This window comes from Nomascus leucogenys, chromosome 21, assembly GCF_006542625.1.
Source record: "Nomascus leucogenys isolate Asia chromosome 21, Asia_NLE_v1, whole genome shotgun sequence".
NCBI classification, from domain to species: domain Eukaryota; kingdom Metazoa; phylum Chordata; class Mammalia; order Primates; family Hylobatidae; genus Nomascus; species Nomascus leucogenys.
This window is the reverse complement of record NC_044401.1, coordinates 47,256,615-47,272,176: the sequence shown is the minus strand read 5'-3', so window position 1 is coordinate 47,272,176 and position 15,562 is coordinate 47,256,615. Positions and strand designations below refer to the sequence as shown.

The window sequence follows — 15,562 nt, the reverse complement described above, 5'->3', positions numbered from 1 at the left end:
CACTAGATGGATGAGGTCAGCTTTAATGGAGGTCCTCATTTTTGTACAACTTAACATTTTCATCAATGACTTAGTTGGGGAAGACATACTTAGAAGGTTTATATAAAAGAGTTGGGAGGGGTCAGGTGGTGGCTCATGCCTGTAATCCTCAGCACTTTGGGAGGCTGAGGCAGGTGGATCACTTGAGGTCAGGAGTTTGAGACCAGCCTGGCCAAAATGGTGAAACCCCGTCTCTACTAAAAATACAAAAATTAGCCGGGCATGGTGGCGGGAGCCTGTAATCCCTGCTACTCAGGAGGCTGAGGCAGGAGAATCGCTTGAACCCAGGAGGCAGAGGATGCAGTGAGCCAAGATCGTGCCACTGCACTCCAGCCTGGGTGACAAGAGCAAGACCCTGTCTCAAAAAAAGAAAAAAAAAAAAAGAGTTGCGATAGATGACAGAATCTATATATTCAAATAATCGTTCTATGGGCTGAACTGAATCTACTAGAATGAAGTTTACTGGGAATAAATATAAGGTCCTGTACTCAAGTCTAAACAGGGCACTTAGTAGCCATGCATGGAGGCGAGTTCACAGGAAGCCTTATATGAATAGTTAGTGGGCCCAGCCAAAGAGACAGCGGACAACATGGTGAGTTCAGTGCTGCAACCCAATGTACATGCTGCTGACAGAGATAAGCCACCAGACAAGGGAGGCGATGGCTGCACTGCATTCTGGCTGCTTATCTGCTCTGGCTCCCCAGAGCCCAATTCTAAAAGGGAGCAGGTGGAGAGGAGACAGGGACTCCAAGTCAGGTGTGTGCTTCACTGGATGAGTTAGAGAAGGATAAAGTTGAAGGAAAAGGAAGACCCAGGGGGACATAAAAGTTATCTTCAGATATCTGCCCAGCTGCATGCACAGGCACTTTCACTGTGCTCTATAAAGCCTCAGGGGGGCAGAACTAGGAAGCTCCTAAGAGCCAGCCCTGAGCTGTTTCCATCAGAGAGAGTTCTTTTCTAACAGCCAGGGCTGTACAGAGATGAAATGGGAGGTGTGAGGATGGGCACTGGCAACTGAACTTGTTCCAGCAGAGGGGGTAGAGTTCCCAGGGTGACCACACATGAATGACCCCAACTTGTATCTAACTGGATTAGATGACTCTGAGGGTCCATCTGGCTACGGGGCCTGCAGTTTCAGGGATGCCACTAGGCAGTTACTCAGGACCTCATCTGTGTGTGTGGTGGTGGGGACAGTGGGAATGACGACGTTGGAACACGTAGTGCTTTCTCAGAAAGTATGGTTCAGTGGAGATAGAGAGCCTCCACTTCCTAGGCAGACTGGACTAGTCTCAGAATCATGGACTTGACTCTCCTGGATCTAGCTACACCAGAAACAAACAAACAAAACCAGTGACCAACAGTTACAGGCAAGCTAGGTCTCACAGGACTTTACTCTAGCTTGGACCTGCCACCATGGGGCGGCCATGAATAGAGTGCCAAGGGTGACGTGCAGCCAGCCTGCACTGGGGACACAATTCCTCTGATGGTGAACCCTTCAGGCTTGGCTCTCCTGGCCGGCATGTGCAGAGACGCAGAGGGCTCTGTGATGGTGGTGGGTGGAGACCCCAACCAGCCCTGAATGTGGACTTTCTTCCCATGGTCTAGAGACTATCAGATCCTGAAAACAATCACCTGATACCTGTCTCAAACCTCTAAACTTCAAGGTCTTTTAAGATGGATATGCTTTTACACAATGCCACAGAAGAAATCAGTCTTTCTGCAACATCCACCCTGGTCCAATAAGAACCAGATGCCAGGAGATGGGTCTCGCCAGCCTCCACCACAGCAGTCCCTCTGGTGGGCTCTCATGGAAGTCATCGCAGCCTGCAGCTGCTGCCGCCTCCCTGGGTTGCATACTATGGTCTACTGTAGCCAGACCTGAGGGAAACGTTTTACCAATGAACAACTTCCTACCCCGCCCCCAGGGCTGTGTCCTCAGGAGCAGTGTGTGCACACCACATGGGGCACCTTGCAGGGGTGCGTCAGCTCTGCCTTGCGGATGGAAAGGCCCTGTCTGTGATGAGGGCTGCTCCCTCAAGGCGCAGATATCTAGACATAACTGATGCAAAGCTTTCTTTTAAGAATAGGAACAGGGGAGGCTGCAAGACTTAAGAAAATAAATCTTAACAGCAATGATGCTAAGCGGTAACCTCTCTACTGATTAAAAGAAGAAAAAAAGATTCCTCAACTGTAATAACATTTAATCCCCCCAGAAGCTAATCTAAATGTAACACTCAAAAGAAAACAAAAGTGACACAAAGGAGAAGAACCCCAGCCATTGCCCGTGGGGATGCTGGCTTTATTCCGGAAGTGAGTCCATTAATAGAGCTGGGAATGAAATGCCATTTTCATCTCAGTCAAGGGGAGGGGATTAATAAATTGTAGTCTCTAAGCCCAGTTTTTTGAGTCATGGATCTCTGAGCACTCAGAAAGCACTGGGCTGAAGCCTGTGCACAGTGGGGCTGGCCTTTCCCTTAAGCCTGCAGCTGCCACTTTCAGAGCTGGCTGGATGAGATGCCCTCTGCACACACTTCAGCATTCAGAACCCAACAGGACTGTGCTGAGCCCACCACCCCCCAGCTTCCTGTGCCCCCTCATTTGGGCACTGGGACAATTAGGGGGCCCTTGCTCCACACACATCCCTGGTGGTGGGCAGCAGACGAACGCTCCTGATGCTCATGTTCAGCGCATGCCCCATGCCTTGGTCAGGAGCCTCTCTGCTGCCCTGCGCTTGCCAGCTCCCCAGCCACCTCTCTAGCCACCTCCCTCAGGGCCCAGCTCTCCTCTTCACCACAGCTGCTACTTAGAGGCCAGAATCTCACAGTAGTCAGGTATTTGCCCAGCTCCTTCTTGACACTCAGTTCTGCTTGAATGTCAGAGAGCATCCTGATCCTAAGATGGACAGAGTCCTGGCCGTCCTCTCTCACATTACCCGACTGTTCCCTCTTCATAGCACTTTGTATAAAATCATCTTAGTTTGTTGCTGACCATTTGTCTCTCTGCCCTGAGAGCAGGAAGCCTCCTGCCGGTTCACAACTGTATTCCCAGAACAGTGCTGGCGTGGGAGTGGAATATCTGTGCAATGGGTGAGTCATTCCTGGCTGGCAGTGTTGTCTCTGCTCTCAACATCATTACTGCTTGGTTCTCCCAAATGCTGCCAGATATCTTTCTAAAACATAAATCCAATCATATCAATTCCCTGCTTAAAAGTCTTTTTTATGACTTGCCACTGCCTGCAGGATGAATCTCGAATTCTTTAGAATGCACCAAAGGCTCTTCACATCGGGACCACCCTGTCCCACCTGCCTCATCCCTAGCCTCTCGGATGTTTGCTTCTTGACCAGCATGCTGGTCCCCATCCTTCCCCTAATACTCCAGGAAGAGAGGCCCAGCTGAGTCTCCACGCACAATGACCCCTGGCTGCAGAGCCTGCCCTGGTCCACTTCACCTTGGCTCAGCACAAGGTCATTTCATCTCTGAAGCCACACTGCTCAGGCAAAGCTAGTCCTGCCATCCTCTCTGCTGTGGGAATGCTTTCCTCATGCACAGCTGTGGCACTCACCATCTGTCATGGGGGGTTTCTTCCTCCATTTAGTATTCCCTGAGTTCATAAGTATTGGACCCTGAGGATACAAAGATGAATAAAACAAGGTTCCTGTCCGCAAACAGCCTATCATCTAGCAAAATGCAATGCCTGAATATGTAAGTACAAAACAGACACATAAGTGGCAGCCAGGTACTGTCCCTGGGCCTCCCATGTTCTCTGGGGGCAGTAAAGAGGGCAGAGCTAACTCTGTCTTGGGTGGGCCAGGAGGATTTTAGAGAGCCTTTCAATTTTATAAAGAAAGACATTTGAGCTGAGCCTAGAGGAACGAGAGTGCTGAGCAGGGAGGTAGGGATACTGCAAGCGTGGTGGCTGAGAGTGCGTCTGTGCTCTGCAGCGGAGGCAAGGGCCTCCAGGATGGTCTTGTCCATCGTTATACATCCTCTCTGGCACAGAGCCCGCCACCGAGCCAGCCTCAGGAAAGGCTGATTGGACTGAATCAGAGGTTAAGTTCTAGATCACCATCATTTAATCCTGTCTATAAGGAGAAATGATGATTTAAAAAAAATAAGGGTAAAGAAGGTTATGCGACAAATACACTCCAGGCCCTCCGTGGCTCCCTTCTGTGGATGGTGGCCCCCGGTGCTGGAGCAGGGGTTATGAGAGTAAGTCATTAAAAGGCAGAAGGCCTCCCTGCTCTAAGCAGGGTCCAAGAGAAAACCACTACGATACTTCTTAGGAGAAGCATGGTGGCTGGCTGCCTGCCTGCCTGCCAGCCAAGGAAGACAGAGACAGAACACTGATGCTGCCGCAGAGGAAGCAGCCCTTCTGTTGCTCATGGTCAGATGAGGAAGAGGGCTGGCTGTATACCACATTCCTAGTGTAGAGTGACATTGCTGCTTTTTCTTAAACATTTACACAGGAAGATGAAGGCTGTACAACTTCCCTTCGTTATCACATTATAATGCCTCATTGCAAGTCAGAAAGTTCTTTGGTAGATCTAACTTAAGTTTTCACAGCTGCAGTCCAAGGCTGTAGCCCTGATACTATTCAGACGATGGTTCCTTCTCAGAGGAATAAAATTCCACCCTCTGGTCAGCCTTCTCCTTTCCTGGGGGCCTAAGCTGTGTGTTTACCTTTTCAACCCTTTAACCATTCTGGTCTCTCCTGGAGGCTCTCCAATCTGTCTACTGCCTGCCTGCACAGCACAGCCCCAAATGGAGTGCCAGGTGCCCAGCACTTGATTATTCATGGTGACAGGACAGAATGAGGAGCAGAGAACCACTGCCTAATTCCTAAGTTTCATTTACTCCAGTAAAGGTTCAACATCATTCCTGATGGAGCCTTTGGATGCACCTGACAGCACAAAAGCTACACTGACTGCTGCAAGCTTCATCTCTCATTACTCCCCACTAGCACATGAAATGACAGATGCAAAAACCTGGCCAGCAGCTCCTGAGCAAGTGAGTGAGCCAGGCCTGAATGAAAGCCAGGTGATGGAGGCCTGGAAAGAAAGGCATCCACCTTTCCTGCAACCTCAGCTCCTGGCTGCTGGGTTTCTGACCCAAGAGCCTCAGCACGTCTGTGGAGGAGAGGTCCTCTAGGCCCAGCCATTCTGGCTTCACCCAGAATCACAGCTCATCTGTGCCTCAGGTGTTCACATGACCGCAAACTGAGCACCAGGTCCCCAGTTAAAGCACATTTGAAAACCACAGCTCAAGTTCACGAGGAAAGAAGATCGCCTCATACACCTCAGAGGGTCAGAAGCCAAGCCCTGACTGGCAAACTGCACACTCCCAATCTCTCCCACTCACACAACCAGGAATCCAGCTCTGGGGACAGTGCCTGTCTCGTGGGGTCACCTTTAGCTTGGGGATCTGATGCCCAGTTGAACTGGGAACCTCCCTCACTCCTGGCCCAAGTCATTATTGTTCCTTTCCTTGAGGTTGTGTGTGTAGTCTTGTTAATTTTTAATTATATAAGCTATATGTGAGAGTGTGTGTGTGAATATATATATTTAAATAAACATTTCAGATAAACCTACAGTCCCTGTTGACCCTTTTTATAATCCTGAACTTCTCCGAACTAACCGGAGATAACTATTATCTCCTGTCAGGAACATACTTTTTCAGACATCTTCTCTATATCACATAAATATGTCTACAGAACAGAGATGGTACTACCATATGCGTGTCAACTGTACACATGCACTGTAAACTACAACTCGCTTTTTTCCCAACCAGAGGTCTCTGGCACCTTTGCAGGCCAGCATGCACAGCGCATGCCGTAGCCGTCGCCTGGAGCTCCAGGGTTGGGGGAATTGTGTTATGCATCGCCTGTCACTAGGTATGAGGCTGCTTCTGATTTCCACACTCAGAATCAGGGCCGCACTGCCCTTTGTGCCCATGGCTGCTGGTGCACACAGGTGAGCATCTCTCTGGGATACATCCCCAAAAGGAGAGCTGCTGGCTCCTACGTGTCCCTTTCCTTCTTGGCTCCAGGTTCAGTCACTGATAGACTCTACGCACCTAGGAATGTGCTCTCTTTTGGCTATTTTACTCCAATCTCTCACTAAAATGTGAGTTTCTATGTAACAACACCTACCGTGCATCGAGTGCTTACTATGTGCCTGACACTTTCCTAGAGGCTTAACAAATTACCTCATGAGGCCTCAAAACAACCTTCAGAAGTAAGGGAAGTGTGTCTCAGCATTTATGTCATCCGACCCAGGCCACACGTCAGGTAGCACTGCTAAGATCTGCACCCTCGGTCACCGCAAAGTCTCTGCCCTGTGTAGGGCTCCTGCCTCGTGCAAGGCCCTGTCTCAAATGAGGTAAGGCCCTGTACTGTTCAGGGCCTTGATCCAGACAGAGCCCTGCTGCATGAGTAGGTGCTTAAACAGTCAACCACTTATTTTTAAATCCCACGGTGGGTGTCAGTTCATCCACCCATCTGACACTGACTTGGTAAGCATCTATCGAGGCTAAGTCCTGGCTTGGATGGTAGCGATACAGAGATACAGAAGATATTAGGTTGACCTCTGGGTAAGAAAAACAGTAAGCGGAAAAGATGTTTAAGTTACATTTTAAACAGTTAGAGTGATTTGTAAGGAAAAAAGAGGGAGGTCATTCTAGACAGAAAGTAGGACATAAAAAGACAAACAGCTTAACAGATTCTGTGTTCTGAAATCAGGGACCGAGAACAGAGATTCAGAATTGAAAACTCTATCTTTAGAATTCATCTGGCCCAGGGATGTCAAATGGGTTTCACCTTGGATGCCAAGCCCACATGGCTGAGACCAGCTACTAGAGCGCAGCAGCAAGAAGGATCTCAAGGCCCCATCCAGGTTCAGCAGACCGCTGGGGTACATGTGTGACATCTGCCCTGGGCACAAGACGGAAGCAGCCTCTTTATCACACCCACAACGCCACCAGTAATGGCGGCTCATGCCCACCACCCACAGAACCAGCCGAGGTGTGGTCTTGAGAGAAAACTGTCACCTGGCGTCTTTTGTTTTGACTTTCCATTCCCATATGCTACACAAACACTAACCTCTGTTGGTCAACTCTCTCTCCATGCATCTTTGTTTCCCTTGTTACAAGGGTGGCAGAACTCTGTAAGCACTGGCATGGGAGTAAATGCCTGCATAAGATGCCACAGCTTAGGAAACAAGCATGCGTACACACACACACACACACACACACACACACACACACACACACACACACACACGTGGTGGGCTGAAATTCAGGGAAGGGCAGAGCCAGCACCGGGACAGCCAGGCAGTCAGGTAAGCAGCAAGCTGAATGCCCCCATCCTGTACATTCTGAGAAATACGTATCTCAGTACAGCAGAAAAGAGCAAGGTAAGACTCATCTACACCTGGGTTCAAATCCCACCTGCCTCTCCCTGGGGTGTGTCTGTAAGCAAATGTGGATTATCACATTTATCTGGTCTTCATAAGAAGCTGACAGAAGTAGGCATCACCATCATCCCTGTTTTACAGACCAGGAAACTGAGTCTGAGACGTCAATGAACTTGCCTTCGCTTCCACATCTGCAGAATGGTAATAATAATGGCATCTGCCACCTGAGCTTCTTGTGAAGATGGGAAACAGGGTACAGTACATGTTCCAAGCACAGTCGCTGGCACGTGATGATGTTCAGTAAAAGTTTTTCAAATAAGAAATTAACTAAATTTTGATTTGTTAAATGAATGTATCAAACAAGTTTTGATTTGTTAACTTCTCAAAGAGCCAGGTCCATCAGATTAAGCCGCACATGTCAGTAAATTTCTGCATAGAAAACCTTTCCTTTAAAAGGTCATCTAAGGTTATCTACCTAGGGAAGTGAGATGTAGTAACATCTTTTGAATTCAGGCTAAGACGAATGTTATCTGGATTAAAGAATGTTTAGAATGTCATTTTCTTTGGGGTTTAAATAAATGACCACTGTTTTAATATGTCATCTGTCATTAGCTCACTAAATAAATGCAAACTGGGGAAGCTCAGGTTCCTAGAAACAATTCATTCTCTCAGTTGGGTCCTAAAGCCTCTCCCAGAGTTTACTAAGTCCTGTCTTCCAAGTGCAGGTGAAAGCACAACAGCAGCTCTGCTCTAGCAAGTCCCAAGGCTGCCACATCCACATTAATCAGGCCTCTCTGGATCAAAGTCCTCGGAGCACGATGGCTCAGTTTCAGGAAACAGTTAATAACCTTCTTCCTTCAACTCAATTGTTCTAACCTCTTTGAGGGCTGGCTCTCTGTGGGGCCAGGGAGGACTGTACAAGTTTCCTGACAAGGAGAAGCCAAGACAGATTCTGAATGAATCCCACGGGAAGCAGACTGAAGGTTGTCATAAAAAATAGATGTGACACAATAAATGCAGGAGGTTCCCTGGGGTCTTAATCTCTTCCTCAGAAAATCTGAACAATTCTGCCTTCTGTGCTGCTGTGAGGTGGGTGGGCGGGGTTGTACATACACATTTTGAATATTCACTTCTGTCTTAACAATAGGATTCTTCCAAAACAAGAGGCCCTAGTCTGTGACTGTCAGCCTTGCCATCAACATTCCTCTTTGGTGGAGAGCTCCCAGTTGGCCCTGAGGCAAGAGTCTTCTGAGATCTTGACATATGCTGGGCTTGATCCAGGCCTCAGTACAGGTTGGTGTCCCAAGACAAGTTGGGAGAGTCACCCGTGGCTTCAATGCCTCATGTTGCTAAAACGAACAGGGTCTGGCTTTAGGATTTTACTGTTTCCTTTACCTGGGGTGGCCCTTTACTGCTTGGCAAACTTTAGTCATTCCTCAAAAACTAAGTTAGGACCTCTGGTCCCAGCTACAATGGAGCAGCTTGTGAAAGGCCTATGCTCTCCCCGAGGGAAAAAAAAATTAAGTTGGAATTCAAAAAATCTGTGTGAAGGCATCTAAGGACCAACACAACTAGGACTTGAGGTCCAAGATTACGAAGGGAAGGGAACTGTGGAGAGGTGAGTGTTTGTTATTAGAGCCACTTTCCCCCTCAAAGTTTCTGCCAATTCTTGGATCAGGAAGACAGGCTGAATGTCACGCAAATGGCTTCAGCTGAAAGGCAAGAAAAGCTGTGGAGGCTCTAGGCAGTCTCACAGGATGATAGGGAGGCAATGCTCCTGTGGAGGCTGCCCGGGCAGCTAGGACTTAGGGAGCCAGGATTCCAGAGAAAAGGGAGCTACAAAGCAGTGAGACGATACTCAGTGGTTTTCTTCTTTTAAAACATTTGTCAAATTCTTGAGCTACTCAGGCAAGAAGCTAAGAAGCTAACTAAAAGAGGCCACTGAAAGAGTAGAATTTTCAGAAGTCTTACAGAGCCAAGAAAACAAAAATAGTGGTTTAGAGCTCACCAAGAAAGAGGGACCCTGGAAAGCCACATCCCTAGGCATCTCTGGGGAAGGTCATATCACAGAGGACCTCTGTCATCTTTCCAGACAATTTCTGGCACTCAATCAAGAATTACCAGACATATAAATAAATAGGACCCCAAGAAAAAAAAAAGGCAACAGAAATAGACCCTCAGATGATTTTAAAATAACTGTAACTAATATGTTCAAGAAAATAGCAAAATGTAGAATTTCACCAGAGACTGGGAATCTTAAAAAAAAAAGAAAAGAAGCAAAGCAAATGGAACTTTTAGAATTAAAAACATTTAGTAACTGAAATTCTGAATGCAACAGATTTAAGGCACACTTGACACAATAAAGAGGATCAATGAACTAAAAGACCAATAAGAAGAACTCCAACTATAGCATGGAAATTTTTTTAAATGAGGAAAAACAGAAAAAAGAACAAGAGACATATGAGACAGTAATACATATAACCTCGGAAAAGAGGAAAGATGAAATAGGGGAGAGTGTTATTTGAAGAGATAATGGTAAGAGATTTCCAAAACTGAGAAAATGATGTCAAACTTCAAGACCTGAATCCCAAAAAGAATAAAATAAAGAAAATCTATAACTAGGTATGGCTTAATAAAACCAGACAGAAAATCTTAAAAACAGAGAAAAAAGAGGTAAAGGAATGACAGCAATATCAACAGGTGGCTTCTCAAGGAAAAAAAAAAAAAAGAAAGGAGAATGTAAAGATATCTTCAAAAAGCTGAAAGAAATGACCGCTATATTTTTCAAAATGAAGGTGAAAAAGGTATTTACATACAATTAAAAACAGAACTTTTATCAGAAGATACACTAAAAAAAAAAAAAAAAAAAATGAAGGCCAGCCACATGCAGTGGCTCCTGCCTATAATCCCAGCACTTTCGGAATCCGAGGCAGGAGGATTGCATAAGCCAGGAGTTCAAGACCAGCCTGGACAACATAGTGAAACCCTTTCTCTACTAAAAATTTAAGAAGTTAGCCAAGTGTGGTGGTGCACACCTGTGGTCCTAGCTACTCAAGAGGTTGAGGTGGGAGCATCTCTTGAGCCCAGAAGGTTGAGGCTGCAGTAAGCTGTGATCATGTTACTGTACTGCAGCCTGGGTGACAGAGTGAGATCTTGTCTCAAAAAAAAAAAATAAATAAATAAAATAAATAAAAAATAAAAAGAAGAAAGAAAAAAGAAAGAAAAGAAATAGTAAAAAAAAAAAAATTTAGTCAGAAGGAAAGTGTCAGAAAAAAACAATAAATCTGTAAATCATTAAAAATACAGAAAATTTGAACATGACTAACCAACTTAACCTAATTGACAATACAGAACACTACTGACAGAATACACAATCTTTTTAAATGCACATGGACAGTTTACCAAAGCATATCATATACTGGACCATAAATCGAGTTTCAAAAATTTTCAAAGAATTCAGAGTATGTTCTCTAATCACAGAAGAATTAAACAGAAACCAATTATAAAAAACATAACTAGAAAACCCCTAAATGTTTGGAAATTAAACAATATACTTTGAAATAATCTATGAGTAAAGAAGAAATCAGAATGAAAACTAGAAAAATTTTAACTGATTTATACTAAAAATACAATATATCAAAACTTGTAGCTAAAGCTGTGTTTATAGAGAAATTTATAGCCTTACATGCATACATTAGAAGATAAATAAAGCTTTGAAAAAGGTAATTTCACTGCCCTTAGGATCAAGTTAAAATTCCTACTATGTTACAAAGTTCTGCATGGTCTGGCTTATGCTCACTTCTTGGAGCTTCCTCTTTTTCTCTCTTCTCATTCATTATTCTCTAGCCATACCAGCCTTTTTTCAATTACTTCAGTAAGTTAAATTGCTTCTTGTCTCAGGGACTTTGCACATACTAATCCATCTGTTTAAAATGCTTTTTCCCACCATGTGACATGTTCTTTCTAATTCAGACTCTTTCTTTCATGGCACTCATTGCTATAATCAGTTAATTGGGTAACTGCTTGTTGTGCAATTAATTTTAAAACCTTGTTTGTCATTCCCCAAATGTTATAAGCTCCTTGCTGGCAGGGACTGCAGCTGTCTTGTTCATCACTGTGTCACCAGGGCCTAGCATGGTGTCTAGCAAAGAGCAGGCACTCTATACATGTGTATTAAATGAATGAATGAATACATGGACATCTAGTTTACCATCTAAGCAAACAGTTTACTCAAAGTTGTTAAAAGATACTCCATGGTCTTGGAAGAAAACTCCTCAATATTACTGCTATCAGCAGTTGGCATTTATTTCTATGACATTTATGATGTAATTTACAATATCTGTTAATCCAAGAAATATCTCAAAGATTTCTCTTGATGTTTAAGTTAAATAATTTCTAACTGTACACTGCTTCCTGTTTACTGTATTTGGGAAAAGGAAAAGTGTTTTTATAAACTCAATTTATATATCAAAATCTGTTCTACTCTATACCAAGCTAGGTGTGGTGAAAAAGTGACTAAAATGATTGCCGTTATTAACAGTATCTTAGCCCATTCAGGCTGCTATAATAGAGTACTATAGAGACTGGGCAGCTTATAAACAATAGATGTTTATTCCTCACAGTTCTGGAGGCTGAGAAGTCTAAGATCAAGGCACTGGCAGATCTGATGTCTGGTGAGGGCCCACTTTCTGGTTCATAGATGGTGTCTTCTGTGTCCTCAACATGGTAGAAGAGGAAAGGGAGCTCTCTGGATTCCCTTTTATAAGGGCACGAATCCCACCCACAAAGCCTCCACTCTCATGATCTAATCACCTTGCAAAGGTCCCACCTCCTAATATCGTCACATTGGGAGTGAGGTTTCAACATATGTGTTCTGGAGAGACAAAACATTTAGTCCATAGCAAATAGTCACACTAATATCAACAACAGTTGTTGACATCCTCGGTCTACTTTCTATGTGGAATCTTGCTTAATTATCACTTAAAGATTAAAGAGTGTATCCTGTTTGTTTTGTAGGTGAGGAAACAGAGGCCTGTAGAAGTGAAGTGATTTGCTAAGGGGCGGGGCTGAGGTCTGAGCCCTGGTCTGAGTCGAAAACCCGCGCAGGCTCTGAGAGCTCCACCCTGCTGCCATCTTATGTCCAGGCAGGGCCTGCAAGGGACAGCAATGATGCAAAGACAAACAAAGGAAGAGCAACCCCAGCCCTGCCACAGAACCAGCTGTGACCATGGACAAAAGGAGTTATTCGACCTCTCCAGCCTCAGTTCTTCACTTGTATATGAAACTAACAAGAGTAAATACAGAATGGAGTTGAAATGCCTTGCAGAGTACTTATTGCTTAGTAAATAGTGGTAATTATTATCAAGGGATGCTGTAAACAAACAAACAAACAGAAAACCCTTAGGCTTCACTCAGATTAAAAATACATTCACATCCATCCCACCTTACTTTCAGGGGATATGAGGATGAGAAAGGCTATGACAATAAAGCCAAATTCACAAAGGGGCTGGTGGGGCAGGAGTCCCTGCCCTCATGATGGTGGGCCACTTGGCAGGTGACAGGCATTATGGTTACCAACAGAAAGCTGTCTGGCTTCTCCCCCAGTGCATCTTCTCCTTGGCAGGTGGATCCTGGCTCCAGGTAGAAAGGGAGGGGCCGCTGGCCTTGCAAGAAGCTGCTCGGGTAAGAAAATGGGCAGGAGCTGTGGCCTGGCCCACCTCCAGGGATCACATCCATGCTGTGGCTGTCACTCAGCAGCCTCTTTGATGTGGCTGCCACCACAGCTCTCCTTCTCAATGTTCTGTGATTCCAAGTATTTCTCAGCCCCAGATGAACAGGACATACCGGGGGGGAACCCTTCAGAAACAGGCTGAGAGCTGGCCATCAGTGGGGGCAGGGTGTCTGTGTGTGGGGTGGCTCACACCCTGCAGGGCAGTACAGCACCCTTCAACTCCTGGATGCAGGCAGCCTTGGTGCTCACTCACTCAGGCCCTGTGGGGTCCTAGCATCAGCAGGGCTGTGCTTCTACCTCTGTCCTTGTCTCTATCTGCCTATTGGATGATTCTCTTCCTCCCAGGCTCCTAGTATTGCTACAGGACTTGAAATTTCAGGATAATTGGTCTTCTTTTTTTTGAGATGGAGTCTTGCTCTCTGCCCAGGCTGGAGTGCAGTGGCACGATCTCAGCTCACTGCAACCTCCGCCTCCCAGGTTCAAGTGATTCTTCCACCTCAGCCTCCCAAGTAGCTGGGATTATAGGCATGTGCCACCACATCCGGCTAATTTTCGTATTTTCAGTAGAGACGGGGTTTCACCATGTTGGCCAGGCTGATCTCGAACTCTTGACCTCAGGTGATCTGCCCACCTCAGCCTCCTAAAGTGCTGGGATCACAGGTGTGAGCCACCACGTTCAGCAAAATTTCAAGATAATTATTTTCTCTTTCCCAAGCCCATTCTTAAATGGCTCTGCCACAATATGTAGTATCCCCATCAGCTTTAGGTGTTTAGTGTTCAAGAATAAAACCCCTACACTAAGCCTGAGCAACATGGTGAAACCCCATCTCTACAAAAAATACAAAAATTAGCTGGGCGTGGCACATGCCTGTGGTCTCAGTTACCTGGGAGGCTGAGGTGGGAGGATCATCTAAGCCCGGGAGGTCAAGGCTGCATTGAGCCATGATTCTGCCACTACACTCCAGCCTGGTCCACACAGTGAGACCCTGTCTTAAAAAAAGACCCCAAAACCAGCCTACATTGTTCCCTGTCCTATTCTGTGCCTTTGGGTCTATGCTGACTGTTCATCTGTCCCTACTGTCCTTCCAGCTCCTCACAGTTCTCTGCACAGCTGTTTTTACAACTATCATGCAAACCTGTCTCTGACACTTCTTTCTCATGAGGCCAGACCCACTGCTCACAATTCTGTGCCCTGAGGGATGCCAGGTGATTTGCCCCAATTCACTCTCGGGAGGGAGCAGCTTTCCCAGGAAGTGGGTGGAGTTGGTGGTAGCCCCTTGGCTAATTTATGAAGGTCTCTCAGGTCCATAGAGACCAACTTCACACAAAGAACCCATAAGACCCAATTCCTTCCTGCAGGAATCACTTTCTGACCTTCCAGGGAACTGTACTATTGACTGAGCAGAGCCACATTGGTACTGGGCACACTGTGAGCACCTCCCTGCTCCTGTGACGTTCTAGCTGAGTCCTCAATGGACAGCACAGGAGCACCACAGACAGGGGACAGAATGCTGGCACTTAGGACTGTGTGATCTGAGCAAGCCAGCAGCTCTCTGAGCCTCAGTTCCTCTGGGCATGAAGTGTGGGCCACCCCGAGCATGACTGCGCACAGGGTGCACTGCACGTACCAGGCACAGGAAGCACTGAGAGGGGACCCCTTCCCCTAAAAACCCCTCCACAGTCAGAGGGGAGAGAAGCCAGCAGAACGCCTGCCCCAACTCTTTCTGGGGCCTGACGGCCAGCTCCTCAGCTAGCCACACAAGGAAGGGAGCCCCTGCTCAGCAGACACTGGGCCCCAAAAATAACTCTGCAAGTCTACCCCAGCACCACTCCAATTTGCCAAGGAGCTAGATAAGAACTGAGTGCTAATTTGGCCAATTACAGATGACCAATGGCTACCTCAGATCCAGGTGAGAGAGCTGAGGAACAGATGGTTGTGTGTATTATTAGGGAAACTTGAAATTAGGCAGGTGGTGGCAGGTTTCAAGCCACATATGGGAATTTTTACAAATGTGGGCCAAGTTTACAAAGAATAATAAACAAATTCTTACTTTATTGTGCTCTCCATCTTTGAGGCTGCCTCATGGAATTGCTGTGAAGACAGTTTATACATCTCAGCATTCTACAAGGAGAAAAACAGAATTGGTTACCAAAGATTGAAATTTCCCTCTGCTCCCTCATGGGATGCAACCACATTAGAAATTGACAGATGCTAATTTCTTGACCAGCATCAAAGCCGACTGGTGATTAATCCACACCTTGGGTTCCAGCTCCACCACGCATGGCTGCTGCTACAGAATGCTAGAATAGCAATGGCTGCAAGTGCGTTATGAGATCCTCTAGCTCAGGGGTTGGCAAACCACGATCCACGGGCAAAATCCAG

The 15,562-nt window shown here is 46.1% G+C and overlaps 1 protein-coding gene across 3 annotated transcripts in view; it reads right to left on the bottom strand.

The window, feature by feature from the left end:
- Window positions 1-15,562, bottom strand: part of LOC100589116 (plexin-A1) — a 334,429-nt gene that overhangs the window by 109,597 nt on the left and 209,270 nt on the right. For all 3 annotated transcript variants that reach the window (XM_030801673.1, XM_030801674.1, XM_030801675.1), the window contains exon 6: window positions 15,231-15,301. In XM_030801673.1, coding sequence (XP_030657533.1) covers window positions 15,231-15,301 — 71 coding nt within the window. The remainder of the gene's footprint in view (window positions 1-15,230; window positions 15,302-15,562) is intronic.